The following is a 16,395-nucleotide window of genomic DNA, read 5'->3' as shown; positions in this document are numbered from 1 at the left end:
GAGAAGCTTTCACTCCACTTTAAATTCTGGCTTTTTTAATCTACTTTAGCTTTTTAACCTCAGAGCTGTGTAGAACATCTGAATATATGATATTTTGTTTGTTTCTTTGTGCCAGGTACCTGTGTCAGTGTGCTCTGACAGCTGTCCTCCAGGAACTCGTAAAGTGCTGCAGAAAGGAAAACCCATCTGCTGTTATGATTGTTTACCATGTCCTGAGGGAGAGATTAGCAATGCTACAGGTATTTTTATTTTCTCCAAATATATATTGACTGTACAACATACAGTACTTTACAGTATGTCTCCTAAAAGCCCCTTTGCTTTATATTCAGATTCCTCTGATTGTTTCCCATGCCTCAAGGAGTTCTGGCCTAATGCAGAGAGGGACACGTGTCTCCCCAAGCCTGTAGAGTTTCTTTCCTTCAACGAGGTCCTAGGAATCATCCTGGCTGCATTCTCAGTTGGTGGTGCCTGTCTTGCCATGATAACAGCGGCTGTGTTCTATTGTCACAGGACATCCCCGATTGTCAGGGCCAACAATTCTGAGCTGAGCTTCCTGCTGCTCTTCTCTCTGACTCTGTGTTTCTTATGTTCATTAACTTTCATTGGAGCGCCCTCTGAGTGGTCCTGCATGCTGCGCCACACAGCATTTGGGATCACCTTTGTCCTCTGTATGTCTTGTGTTCTTGGAAAAACAATAGTAGTGTTAATGGCCTTCAGAGCTACACTCCCAGGAAGCAATGTGATGAAATGGTTTGGGCCTACACAGCAAAGAATGACTGTAGTGTCTTTCACGTTCATTCAAGTTATAATATGTACTATTTGGTTGGTTCTTAATCCTCCGTTCCCAATGAAAAACCTCACAACATACAAGGAGAGAATCATCCTGGAGTGTGCATTAGGCTCAGCTGTTGGGTTCTGGGCTGTGCTCGGGTACATCGGCCTGCTGGCTGTCTTTTGCTTTGTGTTAGCTGTCCTGGCTCGGAAACTACCTGATAATTTTAATGAAGCCAAGCTGATCACCTTCAGCATGCTGATATTCTGTGCAGTGTGGATCACCTTTATCCCTGCATACGTCAGCTCTCCAGGGAAATTCACTGTGGCTGTGGAGATATTTGCCATTCTGGCCTCCAGTTTTGGACTAATATTGTGTATATTTGCTCCAAAGTGTTTCATCATATTGTTTAAGCCAGAGAAGAACACCAAGAAGCATTTAATGAGCAAAGATCAATCCTGAGATATATGTCGTTTAGAAAAAGAAAAAGGAGAAATTTGCCTGCATTGAAATGGATTTCCCAACTGTTTTGATGGTAAATGTAGATGACGGAACCAATAAACAACTCAGTGTGTGCTACATTTACAGAAAATCTGAGTTACCATGCTACAGAATGTGTTGCTCTTATTATTGCTGTCTCTGTGAGCAGGAGAACTCAGCCTTTTCAATAAATTGGACACTGAGTATTGCTTGACTGACCTACATTTACCATCAACACTAATTGGACAACATAAATGAACAAATTTTCCCATAGCATACAGTATAATGCTTATGATGTGCAAATTCAACTCAGTCTTCACCCTTAAATATTGACATGAATTTTAATGCCATTTTGTGAATGTTCTTTGAACATGTTATGAACTTATTTAACAAATATTATTTTTTGATGAGCTAAATGAGAAAATAAACAAGGTCAAAATAGAGAAAAAAGGCTTGGTTCTGTGTTCTGTCTTGATGCTGTCATAAAATCTTCATAAAAGCTTTTTTCAAAAATATTTCCATGTTCACATTATGTAGGATGGGACTGAACCACACAAACAAGATATTAAAGGTGCATTATTCAGACTTAACTGCTGTATGAACTAAAAAGAAACAACATAGGGTATAACGGTTGCATAAAATTAGAAAGATATTTTGTGTTTACAATGATAACTTTGAGAAAAGACACATGGACACTAGGTGAAGATAATATTATACGGCCCATAGAAATAATTCTCTTTGGTGTACAGTAGGCTGACGTACAGTGGAAGGAGGGACGGTTTGTCTGAAAAATCTATAAACCAGTGATAACACACATGCAGTATTCCCACACAGACAGTTGAGGGATGGAGATCACTGCTCTCTCTATTAGCCTGATCCTGTCTCTGGGTCTGTGTGAGCTGAACTCAGCTCTTGCCTTGAATGTTTCTAGTGCTAGGGTCAGCTCTGAGGCTGAATCTGCAAAATGTAAGCTTCAGGGTACCACTCGTCTACCTGTCTTTTCTGTGGATGGTGACTATGTTATTGGTGGTGTTTTCTCCCAACATGTCAACATGCACACAGTTAAGCATAACTACACCTACATGCCTGAGCCACTAAGGTGCAAAGGGAGGTTAGTAAGAGGGAGAGTGTGGGATTAATTTTTTATGATGTGCTGACAATTTGGTTCACAGATGCAGTGCATTCATACGTTTTTGACAGTCAATATGAATTGCGCTTATGGAGTTGACATGAGTTTCTGTGTGCAGAATTAAACCCCGTGAACTGCGCTTCTCACGCGCAATGATCTTCGCCATCGAGGAGATTAACAACAGCACGGAGCTGCTGCCGGGCATCAGACTCGGTTATCAGATCTACGACTCGTGTGCCTCGGTGCCTGTGGTTGTGCATGTGGCATTCCAGCTTTCAAACGGCCTGGACCCGGTGTTTTACACCGACGACAACTGCTCACAGTCTGGTAAAGTGATGGCAGTTGTTGATGGGCCAGGGTCCACGTCATCCATCAGCATGTCGCGCATCCTCGGGCCTTTTAACATCCCTCAAGTGAATGTTTTTTAATTCAAAGCAAACTGCATGTTTAATATAAATTTGAGCTGATTGTTTTGTCCAGTTAAATAATTACACTATTGTTTTTCATTAGGTGAGCCACTTTGCCACTTGCGCATGCCTGTCTGATAAGCAGCAGTACCCGAGTTTTTTCAGAACAATCCCAAGTGACCAGTTCCAGGCTGACGCGCTGGCCAAGCTGGTCAAACACTTTGGCTGGACTTGGATAGGTGCTGTCCGGTCGGATTCAGATTATGGCAATAATGGCATTGCGTCTTTCCTGGCTGCAGCACGCAGAGAGGGGATCTGTGTGGAATACTCTGAAGCTTTTCATCGGACCAACCCACGTAGCAGGATCCAGAGAGTAGCTGACGTTATCCGCAGGTTTCTACATCACTGATTTTACTTTTTGCCCTGTGCTGACACTGACCTTCTGCACAAAGAACCGTAAAATGTGTTAAGATTTAATATTATTAATATATTATACTAATATTTCATGTTTATATCATATTATTTTAGAGACTTATGTTGTGTCTTTTACACTGTCACATGTATTTCTGTCATATTTGTTATTGGCATTCTTCTACAGTGAGGCCAAATACTGAACTATAATTTTCGATGCTATCTCTCACATGTATTTTTTTGTTTATGATCTCAATTTGATGTTTGTGCTGATATAATTTAATGTAAAATTAAAGTATAATGTCTCTCCAGGTCGACATCTATGGTTGTTGTGGCATTTACATCGAATGCAGAGATGAAGATTTTGCTAGAAGTGCTTTCTCAGGAGCCTTTTCCGCCTCGCCAGTGGATAGGCACTGAGGCCTGGGTAACAGACCCAGACATGCTGAGCTTCAGCTTCTGTGCTGGAGCTATTGGATTTGGCATTGAGCGATCAGTCATCCCAGGTCTGAGAGACTTCTTGCTGGACCTCTCTCCCTCTAAAGTGGCTGCCTCTCCACTGCTCACTGAGTTCTGGGAGGATGTATTCAACTGCAGGCTGAAAAAAAGTGAGAGAGTTGAATCTTATGATCTTACCCTTATTTTTTAGGTTTGTTGTTTTCTCTGCCTATCTGAGTGGAGCAGCTGTTGCTTTTAGACTAAATCCGAGTATTTGCATGAATCAGAAATCTGTTGTTATTGAACTGGCTAATGAGGAGACAATAAGGTTTATCTATTTCATCTCATTTGAAATTATGATCTTTCAGTTCAGGTTTTGGCATTCTGCTGTCCTGTTTAAGGTTTTGTATAAACTTTGCTACAGGGTTTTTTATGTCAACACTAAAGCCAAGAAAACACCCACACAATATAGAGACAGTCTCCAGGCCATTAAGCTAAATAGAGAAGAAAAAATGTAATTACAGCACATATCAGTTAAAGTATAAGCTTGTCTGCATGTAATTAAATATTATACCAACAGTAATTTCAGATCTTTTGCGTATTTTAAACACATAAAGATGGGTCTAGTAAGTATGTAAATTACAATTTTTTTTATAGTTGAAACATACAGTTTTTTAACATGCACATCAAATCAAATATCAAAAGTAGTTTATATATTCCTAAGGGAAAAAATCAGTTAGTCTGTTAGCTGTCAGAAAGACACATGAGACCACAGTAAAATTAATTTTATGTTTTTTTATTGTATAAAAAGTTTGTCCATTGAAATAGATTAAATTACATTTCTAGTCTTAGCAACCCTATAATTCAGCACTCACCCACCGCAACGTGCTACCAAACATTTTGGGCTTCAGTATCTTGCTCAAGATTTTCAGCATCTACACTGCCAGTGTCAGGGATTGAAGTAATGGCCTTTCAATTAGTGAATGATGGTTAAAAAATAAGGCTTTTACAAATAGAAACAGCAACCACTGAAAAATAAATGAACTGCTGCAAAACTGTTTTTTGCTTTGAGAGTGCTTTTAATTGAAAATGCATGTTTTACATCTATATCATTGCAATATAGACGAGTTGCTGCAATAAGTTATAATTTTTAGGTTTGAAAAAAAAATCCCTTTTCTCTGTCTCTCTGTGATTTTAGGTGCAGTCACAAACGAGAGAGTGTGTGATGGAAGTGAAGACATAAAGACGCTCCAGAATCCGTACACTGACACATCTCAGCTCCGGATCACAAACATGGTATACAAGGCTGCTTATGCAATAGCACATGCAATTCATAATGCAGTGTGTCAGGAAAGAAAGTCTACAACTCACTGTCACAAATTCACCAGGATAGAGTCTGAAGAGGTCAGTGAAAAACAAATAGGTGACCACACCAATACACCGATGTCCTATTTAAACTTAAAATGTATAAATTCATGATATTGAAACAAATTATATTTTCATTATCTGCTGTGCCAATTTGCACCATCAGTGCAATGCAAATGTTTCATCTTTACCATTTTTCCAAGGTCGGAGCACTAACAGTGCGAGGACCCTGTTGAAATTGTTCTATTTATTATTATAATGTCAAATGAATCAAGTTTTTTGAGGGCTTTATCATTTTCCAAAACTCACCAAATTTGGAAAAATTTCAAGCCAGTCGAAAATGTACGTCTTTCATTGGTTTCAGAAATGGGTGTGGCAAAATGACCTAATAGCGCCCCCTAGAATTGAACCCCTGAAACAGGTTTGTCGTAGAGACACGAAATTTGGTACATATTTGTATCATGGGATTACGCACCAAAAAGTCTCAAGAATACCCAAAAACAAACAGGATTGTCAGCAATCTTGGATCGAAAATGGTGTTTTGTTGTTGACTTTTTTTGCCATTTCCACTCCGCATACTTTATCAAACTCCTCCTACAGATTTAATTCGACTTAAACTTCAGACTTAGTCAGTATCATCAGACGGCCTTTGGGATCAAAAGTTATTAAAAGCTTTACCAATTGTTACACTATGTGGGTGTGGCGTGGCGGCAAAATCTGATGTCTTGGCATAAAACACGAGATTGTTATAACTTTGCCATACTTTGTCCGATCTGGTCCAAACTTCTCCTGCTTCAGAAGAGTCCAGCCCTGAACTCTTCTATATAACAATATTTTATAAAGCCCAGCCCCTTATGGTCTAACCACGACCACTTTGCATACTTTTGCAAACGCCTCCAACAGATTTAACCTGATTGACTTCAAACTTGGTCAATACCATCATAAAGCCTTTGGGATCAAAATGTATTAAAAGCTTGACTGACCATCACGCTATGTGTCTTTTGGTTAGCCACTCCCCCTTTTCCATAACTAATGAACCGTTTGTCCGGTGGACTTGTATGAGGTGTCGGTGTACTCAGCAGAGAGTCCCTGTTTAACGGGTCATTGATTTCGTAAAAAACGCAAAAAAAACTGTGAAAGAATCACAGAGCTCAGAAACACCTCAATTTGGGGCTGTGCCAATTCGCTATACTTTAACACAGAAGTTTAAGCGTATTTTGAGACTTGGGACTTCATTGGGTCACAGTTTGATTGCTCTCACGATAGTCATGAAATCGCAGTTTATGTTTGATGCTTTTTTCAGCGCGTTTCAGAGTTTATAATGGGTGTGTATTCGGCGGAATGCTCAGAGCTAGAGTGGATGACATCACAGCTAGAGTGGAGAGAGGCTGGGACTTTTTTCTGATATTTTTCTCTGAAAAACATGTTATCAAATCAGATTAGGGCAAATTGTAGAGAATCTTGTGCTTGTCACAAACATCCTACACTGAAATCAATAAGACTTACAGATTTGGCTCAGTGAGCCTGATTGTGACAGCAATTCCAACTAAGTGTTCCATGAAACTTATGTAAACAGAAAAATCCCAATTTCTAAACTGTGATTTTGCTCACATTTTCTTTCATACAAATAAGAAACCTACATCAACGGATTCAGAAGACAATTTTCTTTCTGATGATGCTAACATTTTGTTGCTAGGACTCATGTTTTGTTTTTTTTTAAATAAAGAGTAGTTTGAGGGATTGATGAGACATTGTGTGCCTCTCCCCTTTCCACTTTTATAATGATGACGTAAACACCAACGCAACCAGCAAAGTCATGACGAGACAGGCCTTCAAAATAAAAGCCCACAATGGTATCTGTATGTTAACAGGAATCTTGGACCATTTTTTTTTTTTTTTGTTCATAACAAGGCGACAAATACTCAAAACAATAACTCGTTTGTGCAAAGCAACGACTAGTTTAGTACAATAAAATCCTGATAGGTAACTGTCTTAAAAGGAAACCCAGGAATATGAATAATTGTTAAAAAGCGAAGATCTGTTGTTTTAACAGCAACAGGTATTCATTGTGAAGCAATAATCTGTTGTGCATGAAGCAAGGAGTATTAAAGTAATCAGTAGTCGTTGTGAAGCAACAAGTGAATTAGTAGAATAAAAGCTTGAGAGGTAACTGTGTCTAAACAGGAAATCCAGCAGTACGAGTATTCGTTGCAAAGTAAAGTAATTATATCTTTATAAGAAGTTAACAAAGTGGCTGTATTGTAAAAGCACATTCTCAACCTTTCAGCTTACATTTTTTCGTTTATTTTCTCTTACTTTATTTTATCCTCACAGGTTCTTATGCAGTTAAAGAAAGTAAATTTTTCTCGAAATGGTTATGATGTGTTATTTGATGGCAACGGGGATCCTGTGGCTACATATGAGCTGGTTAACTGGCAAAAAACTAAGAGTGGCAATGTGGAGATGGTGACAGTGGGACACTATGATGCATCACTGCCGGTTGGCCAGGAGTTCCGTATCAACAGGAACCTCACCTGGGTGGAGGGCAGCACACGAGTAAGGAGCCCAAAAGTTCGAGTTTAACATATTTAAGTATAAAATCTGAAAGTCTTACATGGTATGAATTGTTTTTGGTCCAATTCTACAATGTCATTTGGCGGACGCTTATATCCAAACCGACGTACAAATGAGAGGTAATACACCACAAGCAAAGATGAAGTCAAGAAGCATAGCAAGAGTAAGTCCCGTGGGTTAAGTTTGAGTCCATTAGGACCTAAGTGTTTTTAGGTTGCGCAAGCAGTCAGTGCGATACTTAATGTGTCATTTGTGTCGATCAAGTGTGAAGGTGTCAGTAAAGAGTTGGGTCTTCAGTCTCTTCTTAAAAATTGATAAGGACTCAGCAGATCGGATGGAGTTTGGAAGGTCCTTCCACCACCGGGGAACTACAGAGGAGAAGAGTCTGGTTTGAGATGTAGAGCCCTGCAGCGGCGGAGGAGCCAGACGTCTTTCACCACGAAGAGCACAGTGGGCGGGAGGGTATGTGGACCAGAACAAAGGAGGTCAGATATGCAAGGGATGTGCCAAGTTGCTATTTTGTATGCAAGAGACAGGGCTTTGAATTTGATGTAGGCTGCGACTGGGAGCCAGTGCAGAAAGATGAGTAGCGGAGTGACATGTGCTCTCTTGGGCTGGTTGAAGACCAGATGCGTCGCTGCGTTCTGGATCATCTGCAGAGGCTTGGTGGTGCATGCAGGGAGTCCTGCAAGTAGAGAGTTGCAGTAGCCCAAGTGTGATGTCCCGAGGGCCTGAACCAGGAGTTGTGTTGTTTGCTTGGTCAGGTAGGGTCTGAATTTCCTGATGTTGTATAAGGCGAACCCACACAGTCTTGCAATTGAGGACACATGAACCTTGAAGGTCAGTTGGTCATCAGTCATGACATCCATGTTGATGTGTCCGCAAGGTGAGCAGAGGTAAGAGTTCAGAATGTGGGTTTGTTTGCTGGGAAGGGAAGGAACAGCTGGGTATCATTACAAAAACAATGGGATGAGAATCCATGATTGCGAATGATTGCACCAAGTGAGGTGGTGTAAATTGAGAAAAGAAGGGGGCCTAGCACTGATCCTTGAGGCACCCCAGTGGAAAGATTTTGTAGTTTGGATACTTCTCCCTTCCATAATACTTTTAAAGATCTCCCTGCAAGGTAGGATGTGAACCATCAGAGGGCAGAACCTGATATACCAAGTTTTGTAAGTGTAGAGAGGAGGATTTGGTGGTTAACAGTGTCGATGGCTGCATAGAGGTCCAGCAGCCATAGGGCTGATGGTTGGCCAGCTGCTCTAGTCAATCCATGTTCCTCATGCCTATACCTGCTGTAAAAAGATTAATAACAAAGTTACAGCATTCTTGCATAATACTACCCCTTCATCTTATCCAAAAATGTTCCCTTGAATGAAGATTGTTGGCGACTTGGGCAAAATTTGATTGGGGTAATTTAAAGAATTCATGCCGATGATCAGCTAATTTTGAAAAAACATGATGAGTGTGTGAGAGATTACACTAATCTTCATTCATAAGAAAACACCTCACCTGAAAGAAAATGACCAATCAGAGCCAAGTGGACTCAAACGTAGCAGTAAATCATGTTAATGGCTGCTTGTGATCTGCAGTCAAACTAGGAAGCACTTTTCCAAGATTCTGTTTGTTGACTTTGTTCAAGAGAAGCTTTCACTCCACTTTAAATTCTGGCTTTTTTAATCTACTTTAGCTTTTTAACCTCAGAGCTGTGTAGAACATCTGAATATATGATATTTTGTTTGTTTCTTTGTGCCAGGTACCTGTGTCAGTGTGCTCTGACAGCTGTCCTCCAGGAACTCGTAAAGTGCTGCAGAAAGGAAAACCCATCTGCTGTTATGATTGTTTACCATGTCCTGAGGGAGAGATTAGCAATGCTACAGGTATTTTTATTTTCTCCAAATATATATTGACTGTACAACATACAGTACTTTACAGTATGTCTCCTAAAAGCCCCTTTGCTTTATATTCAGATTCCTCTGATTGTTTCCCATGCCTCAAGGAGTTCTGGCCTAATGCAGAGAGGGACACGTGTCTCCCCAAGCCTGTAGAGTTTCTTTCCTTCAACGAGGTCCTAGGAATCATCCTGGCTGCATTCTCAGTTGGTGGTGCCTGTCTTGCCATGATAACAGCGGCTGTGTTCTATTGTCACAGGACATCCCCGATTGTCAGGGCCAACAACTCTGAGCTGAGCTTCCTGCTGCTCTTCTCTCTGACTCTGTGTTTCTTATGTTCATTAACTTTCATTGGAGCGCCCTCTGAGTGGTCCTGCATGCTGCGCCACACAGCATTCGGGATCACCTTTGTCCTCTGTATGTCTTGTGTTCTTGGAAAAACAATAGTAGTGTTAATGGCCTTCAGAGCTACACTCCCAGGAAGCAATGTGATGAAATGGTTTGGGCCTACACAGCAAAGAATGACTGTAGTGTCTTTCACGTTCATTCAAGTTATAATATGTACTATTTGGTTGGTTCTTAATCCTCCGTTCCCAATGAAAAACCTCACAACATACAAGGAGAGAATCATCCTGGAGTGTGCATTAGGCTCAGCTGTTGGGTTCTGGGCTGTGCTCGGGTACATCGGCCTGCTGGCTGTCTTTTGCTTTGTGTTAGCTGTCCTGGCTCGGAAACTACCTGATAATTTTAATGAAGCCAAGCTGATCACCTTCAGCATGCTGATATTCTGTGCAGTGTGGATCACCTTTATCCCTGCATATGTCAGCTCTCCTGGGAAATTCACTGTGGCTGTGGAGATATTTGCCATTCTGGCCTCCAGTTTTGGACTAATATTGTGTATATTTGCTCCAAAGTGTTTCATCATATTGTTTAAGCCAGAGAAGAACACCAAGAAGCATTTAATGAACAAAAATCAATCCTGAGAAATATGAGGTTTGGAGAAAGGTGGCAACATATACTATAGAGGTTGTACACATTCAGCTTCACCTTGTTGATTCAATTATTTACAAATCACGTTACATTAAATTTGTATGTTAATATGAGTGGCATTTTATGCATGTCTTTTTAATGTATTGTTGTTTTATTTCAAATATTATTTGAAGATATATCGTTGCCTGAAAATATAAAATAAAGTCACAACAAAAATGCATCGGAATGAGTTCTGTCTTGACACCAAATTTTATTTTTGTGTTTACATTGATAACTTTACATGAGAAGAACAGAGATGTGGTCTCCTAATGAATAATATATTATAAATATAACCCATTAAAAATACTTCATCAGGGGCACTGGGTAAGAGTATCTTCTCTCATATGTACAGTAAACTGACGTACAGTAGAAGGAGGGAAGCTTTTCTATGAAAATCTATATAAACTGGTGAAAACATGCAATATGATCACATGCAGACAGTTGAGGGATGGAGCTCTCTGCTCTCTCTATTAGCCTGATCCTGTCTCTGGGTCTGTGTGAGCTGATCTCAGCTCTTGCTTTAAATGTTTCTGGTGCTAGGGTCAACTCTGAGGCTACATATGAGAAATGTAAGCTCCAGGGTACCACTCGTCAACCAGCATTCTCAGTGGATGGTGACTACATTATTGGGGGTGTTTTTGCCATACACCACTACATGCAGGTAGTGGAGCAAAACTACACTTACATGCCTGAGCCACTAAGGTGCACGGGGAGGTTAGTAAGACGGACAAGTGGGAGTTAATAGGATGTCAAAATGTGAGGGGATAGAAATGCTTTGATTTTTTTTTGCATTATGTGCAATTGTGTTCCTCAGCTTTTTGTGTTGTAATGAAACCTTTTAATCCAAACCCTTTTTTTCTTCTGTTTTTGGATGGTATTATAATAATAAAAATAGTAAATAATAGGAGGCTATTTTAAAAATAAAAGTTTGTCGTTGCATTTTTTAATGAAAATATGGATGTCTTTAACAAGTGATAAATCTTTACTAGGATAAAAAAACAATCATTATTAATCACCCTCTTTGTAGATTTTTGGTTTTCAGGCAACTGATGTAAGCCCTTTTTTCATTTCATAGATGCAATTCAGCTATCACTTACTGTCCATAACAATGTATTGCAATTATTTTATTTATTTTTTTAAAGTCCTCATGAAGTTTAACATGAGTGTCTGTTTGCAGTGTTGTGTCCCGTGAGCTGCGCTTCTCACGCGCAATGATCTTCGCCATCGAGGAGATTAACAACAGCACGGAGCTGCTGCCGGGCATCAGACTCGGTTATCAGATCTACGACTCGTGTGCCTCGGTGCCCGTGGCGGTGCATGTGGCATTCCAGCTTTCAAGCGGCCTGGACCCGGTGTTTTACACCGGCGACAACTGCTCACAGTCTGGTATGGTGATGGCAGTTGTTGGTGAGTCTGGGTCCACGCCATCCATCAGCATGTCGCGCATCATCGGGCCTTTTAACATCCCTCAAGTAAATGTTTGAATTTCTAGCAAATTGAGTGTTTAATATGAACGTGTGCTGATTGTTTTGTCCCGTTAAATAATTGCACCGTTGTTTTCGTTAGGTGAGTCACTTTGCCACTTGTGCATGCCTGTCTGATAAGGAGCAGTATCCGAGTTTCTTCAGAACAATCCCAAGTGACCAGTTCCAGGCTGACGCGCTGGCCAAGCTGGTCAAACACTTTGGCTGGACTTGGATAGGTGCTGTCCGGTCGGATTCAGATTATGGCAATAATGGCATGGCGTCTTTCCTGGCCGCAGCACGCAGAGAGGGGATCTGTGTGGAATACTCTGAAGCTTTCTATCGGACCAACCCACGTAGCAGGATCCAGAGAGTAGCTGACGTTATCCGCAGGTTTCTACATCACTGATTGTACTTTTTCACTGTGCTTAACTACGGCACACAAAACATTAAAAATGCAGTTGGCCTACAATATCAAATTAATTTTGTTCTGTAATACCAGTGGCATTGGAAATTAATCTTGAGATCAAATATTGTTGGTATAATATAAAATGCACAATATCTCCAGGTCGACAGCTATGGTTGTTGTGGCATTTACATCCCCTGGAGAGATGAGGATTTTGCTAGAGGAGCTTTCTCTTGAGCCATCTCCACCTCGCCAGTGGATAGGCAGTGAGGCCTGGGTAACAGACCCAGACATGCTGAGGTTCAGCTTCTGTGCTGGAGCTATTGGATTTGGCATTGAGCAATCAGTCATCCCAGGTCTGAGAGACTTCCTCCTGGACCTCTCTCCCTCTAAAGTGGCTGCCTCTCCACTGCTCACTGAGTTCTGGGAGGATGTATTCAACTGCAGGCTGAGAAAAAGTGAGAGAGTTGAAAGTTAAGTTTGGGTCCTTGTGTTTCAGTTTTGTTGTTTTTCCCTTGTCTATCTGAGTGAAGCAGCAATTGCTGTTAGACTAAATCCCAGATTTAGCATGAATAGGAAAGCTGTTGTTATTGAACTTAGTTATGAGGTAGCAATAAGGTGCATCTCTTATTAAGTGAGAAAGATAAAATTTTACAAATAGCACTGATACAAACTGAAACATCAGCTTAGAGCAATTTAGATGTCTGAGTTTCTACAAGTCATGTTATCCAGGTTAAAAAAGAGCAATATAAACATAGGGGGAAAAATGAATGTTGATAAAACCTCACCTTTCTAAATCTGTGTGTTTTAGGTGCAGCTTCAAATGAGAGTGTGTGTGATGGAACTGAAGACATCGAGACCATAAAGACTCCTTACACTGACACATCTCAGCTCCGGATCACTAACATGGTATACAAGGCTGTTTATGCAACAGCACATGCCATTCATAATGCAGTGTGTCAGGAAAGAAAGTCTACAACTCAGTGTGACAAATTCACCAGGATAGAGTCTGAAGAGGTCAGTTGAAACCACTAGGTGAACAAATCAATGCCCTTATTTTAGTAATAATATACATTTTTTATGGAATTAAATTGTTATCATTTTAAATATGTTTTATTTACATATAAATTATTTACTTCATCCTCACAGGTACTTATTCAGTTCAAGAAAGTACATTTTTCGCAAAATGGTTATGATGTGTCATTTGATGCCAACGGGGATCCTGTGGCCACATATGAGCTGGTGAACTGGCAAAAAACTGAGAGTGGCAACATCGAGTTGGTGACAGTGGGAAACTACGATGCATCACTGCCGGTGGGCAGAGAGTTCCGTATCAACAGGAACCTCACCTGGGTGGAGGGCAGCACACAAGTAAGGAGCCCAAAAGCTCTAGTTTAACTTATTTAAATGTAAAATTTGACAGTCTTACATGCTATGAAGTGTTTTGGTTTGAGATAAGATTAATTCCAAGTAGAAGCATTTTTGAAAAGACCCCTAAATCTTTTTACAAAAAAACTGTTCCCTTGCTGAGCTGTAGTAGTGGTATAGTCACCGAAAATGAGAAATGTGTACTTTGACTTGATTTTTGGAGATTCTGGCAAAATATGGTTGATTTAACTTAAAGACTGTGCGCCCATCAGCTGATTCAGAAGAAGACTTAGGAGTGGGTATAAGATAACTATGAATGAATGAGGCATAAAGTTAGGTATTTCAGACCAAACGTATGCTCAGCTTCATTTGTAACGATCCACCTCACCGACATGAAAAAACAAAAAACAAAAAAAAACAGAGCAGAGTGGACTTGAAAGCAGCTGTCAATCATGGCAATGGCTGCTTGTGAACTGTGATCAAACTGTCGAACTAGGAAGCACTTATCCAGGACTCTGTTTGTTGACTTTGTGTTGAGGGAAGAGCTGCAAGGGAAGCTTTCACTCTACTTCAAATTCCGACATTTTTACTTACTTTAACTTTTAACCTCAAAGCTTTGTAAGTAACACATCTGAATATGTGATATTTTGTTTGTTTGTATCTTTGTGCCAGGTACCTGTGTCAGTGTGCTCTGACAGCTGTCCTCCAGGAACTCGTAAAGTGCTGCAGAAAGGAAAACCCATCTGCTGTTATGATTGTTTACCATGTCCTGAGGGAGAGATTAGCAATGCTACAGGTATTTTTATTTTCTCCAAATATTGACTGTACAACATACACAGTATTTTACAGTATGTTTCCTAAAAGGGCTCTTTGGTTATTGTTTTCAGATTCCCCTGATTGTTTCCTGTGTCTCAAGGAGTTCTGGCCTAATGCAGAGAGGGACACGTGTCTCCCCAAGCCTGTAGAGTTTCTTTCCTTCAACGAGGTCCTAGGAATCATCCTGGCTGCATTCTCAGTTGGTGGTGCCTGTCTTGCCATTATAACAGCGGTTGTGTTCTATCGTCACAGGACATCCCCGATTGTCAGGGCCAACAACTCTGAGCTGAGCTTCCTGCTGCTCTTCTCTCTGACTCTGTGTTTCTTATGTTCATTAACTTTCATTGGAGCGCCCTCTGAGTGGTCCTGCATGCTGCGCCACACAGCATTTGGGATCACCTTTGTCCTCTGTATGTCTTGTGTTCTTGGAAAAACAATAGTTGTGTTAATGGCCTTCAGAGCTACACTCCCAGGAAGCAATGTGATGAAATGGTTTGGTCCTCCACAGCAAAGAATGACTGTAGTGTCTTTCACGTTCATTCAAGTTATAATATGTACTATTTGGTTGGTTCTTAATCCTCCATTTCCAATGAAAAACCTCACAACATACAAGGAGAGAATCATCCTGGAGTGTGCATTAGGCTCAGCTGTTGGGTTCTGGGCTGTGCTCGGGTACATCGGCCTGCTGGCTGTCTTTTGCTTTGTGTTAGCTGTCCTGGCTCGGAAACTACCTGATAATTTTAATGAAGCCAAGCTGATCACCTTCAGCATGCTGATATTCTGTGCAGTGTGGATCACTTTTATCCCTGCATATGTCAGCTCTCCTGGGAAATTCACTGTGGCTGTGGAGATATTTGCCATTCTGGCCTCCAGTTTTGGACTAATATTGTGTATATTTGCTCCAAAGTGTTTCATCATATTGTTTAAGCCAGAGAAGAACACCAAGAAACATTTAATGAACAAAAACCAGTCCTGGGATAAATGAGGTTTGGGAAAAGTTAAATGAGAGATTTACCAGCATTGATGTGGATTTCCTAACAGTTTTGATGGTTACTGCATTTGATTGAAACTGTACATTTATCAGTGTGTGCTACATTAACAGAAAAGCTGAGTTACCGTGCAGCAGAATGTTTTGCTCCCATCATTGCTGTCTCTGTGAGCAGGAGAACTCAGCTTACTCAGTAAATTGGACACTGAGGATTGTATTGCTTTAGTGAACTACATTTACCATCAACACTGATTGGACAGCAACATAAATTGTGACAAACTTTCCCATAGCATACAGTATAATGCTTATAATGTGTACATTCAACACAGTCTTCGCCTAAAAATATTGACAAAATATTTAACATAATACTTTTAATATAACATTTTCACAAAATGTTTTGTGAATTTTTATTTAATTTTGTGAATTTTCTTTTCATATGATATGAAGTTATTTAACATATATTATTTTATGATGTGCTGAATGAGTAAATAAATGAGGTCAAAATACAAAAAAAAAATACTTGGTTCTGTGCTCTGTCTTCACACTGTCATGAAATCATTCCTTTTTCAAAAATATTTCTGTTTTCACATTATGTAAAATGGGATTCAAGTACAAAAACAATATAGTAAATGTGCATTTGTTAGACTTAACTGCAATAAGAGCTTAAAAGAAACCAAAAATGGCACAAGATCACAATTAGGAAGCAATCTGATGTATACAATGATATCTTTCCAAGAGGATAAAAGACACATGGACACTTAATGCAGATAATGTTGTATGGCTAGAATTGTCTTTGGTGTACAGTAAGCTGACGTACAGTAGAAGGAGGGATGATTTGTTTGAAAAATCTATATAAA

The 16,395-nt window shown here is 40.1% G+C and overlaps 3 protein-coding genes across 3 annotated transcripts; all 3 read left to right on the top strand.

The window, feature by feature from the left end:
* Positions 1-295: 295 nt before the first annotated feature.
* On the top strand, positions 296-1,716 carry LOC131969917 (extracellular calcium-sensing receptor-like). The gene has a single exon (XM_059331147.1). It carries the CDS (start codon positions 296-298, stop codon positions 1,232-1,234), a length of 939 nt encoding a protein of 312 aa, XP_059187130.1. The 3' UTR covers positions 1,235-1,716.
* A 381-nt stretch (positions 1,717-2,097) lies between these two features.
* On the top strand, positions 2,098-10,763 carry LOC131969915 (extracellular calcium-sensing receptor-like). Its single transcript, XM_059331143.1, has 8 exons — positions 2,098-2,363; positions 2,500-2,794; positions 2,892-3,181; positions 3,512-3,807; positions 4,836-5,041; positions 7,337-7,558; positions 9,333-9,456; positions 9,547-10,763. The coding sequence occupies exons 1-8, from the start codon at positions 2,098-2,100 to the stop codon at positions 10,449-10,451; spliced, it is 2,604 nt and encodes an 867-aa protein (XP_059187126.1). The 3' UTR covers positions 10,452-10,763.
* A 350-nt stretch (positions 10,764-11,113) lies between these two features.
* Positions 11,114-15,535, top strand: LOC131969914 (extracellular calcium-sensing receptor-like). Its single transcript, XM_059331142.1, has 8 exons — positions 11,114-11,211; positions 11,675-11,969; positions 12,064-12,353; positions 12,529-12,824; positions 13,178-13,383; positions 13,516-13,737; positions 14,407-14,530; positions 14,622-15,535. Exons 1-8 carry the CDS (start codon positions 11,153-11,155, stop codon positions 15,533-15,535), a joined length of 2,406 nt encoding a protein of 801 aa, XP_059187125.1. The 5' UTR covers positions 11,114-11,152.
* Positions 15,536-16,395: the final 860 nt, after the last annotated feature.

This window comes from Centropristis striata, chromosome 4, assembly GCF_030273125.1.
Source record: "Centropristis striata isolate RG_2023a ecotype Rhode Island chromosome 4, C.striata_1.0, whole genome shotgun sequence".
NCBI classification, from domain to species: Eukaryota; Metazoa; Chordata; class Actinopteri; order Perciformes; family Serranidae; genus Centropristis; species Centropristis striata.
Note: the sequence above shows the minus strand (reverse complement) of the source record. Positions and strands in the feature narration are given on the sequence as shown.

What these genes read in the sequence shown, in the direction of transcription:
- LOC131969915 (XM_059331143.1), top strand. Translation starts at nt 2,098, where the DNA reads ATGGAGATCACTGCTCTCTCTATTAGCCTGATCCTGTCTCTGGGTCTG. An exon ending in GGCCTTTTAACATCCCTCAA is followed by an intron (nt 2,795 to 2,891) that starts GTGAATGTTTTT and finishes GTTTTTCATTAG; the next exon opens with GTGAGCCACTTTGCCACTTG. An exon ending in CAACTGCAGGCTGAAAAAAA is followed by an intron (nt 3,808 to 4,835) that starts GTGAGAGAGTTG and finishes CTGTGATTTTAG; the next exon opens with GTGCAGTCACAAACGAGAGA.
- LOC131969914 (XM_059331142.1), top strand. Translation starts at nt 11,153, where the DNA reads ATGCAGGTAGTGGAGCAAAACTACACTTACATGCCTGAGCCACTAAGG. An exon ending in GGGTGGAGGGCAGCACACAA is followed by an intron (nt 13,738 to 14,406) that starts GTAAGGAGCCCA and finishes TCTTTGTGCCAG; the next exon opens with GTACCTGTGTCAGTGTGCTC. An exon ending in AGAGATTAGCAATGCTACAG is followed by an intron (nt 14,531 to 14,621) that starts GTATTTTTATTT and finishes TATTGTTTTCAG; the next exon opens with ATTCCCCTGATTGTTTCCTG.
- LOC131969917 (XM_059331147.1), top strand. Translation starts at nt 296, where the DNA reads ATGTCTCCTAAAAGCCCCTTTGCTTTATATTCAGATTCCTCTGATTGT.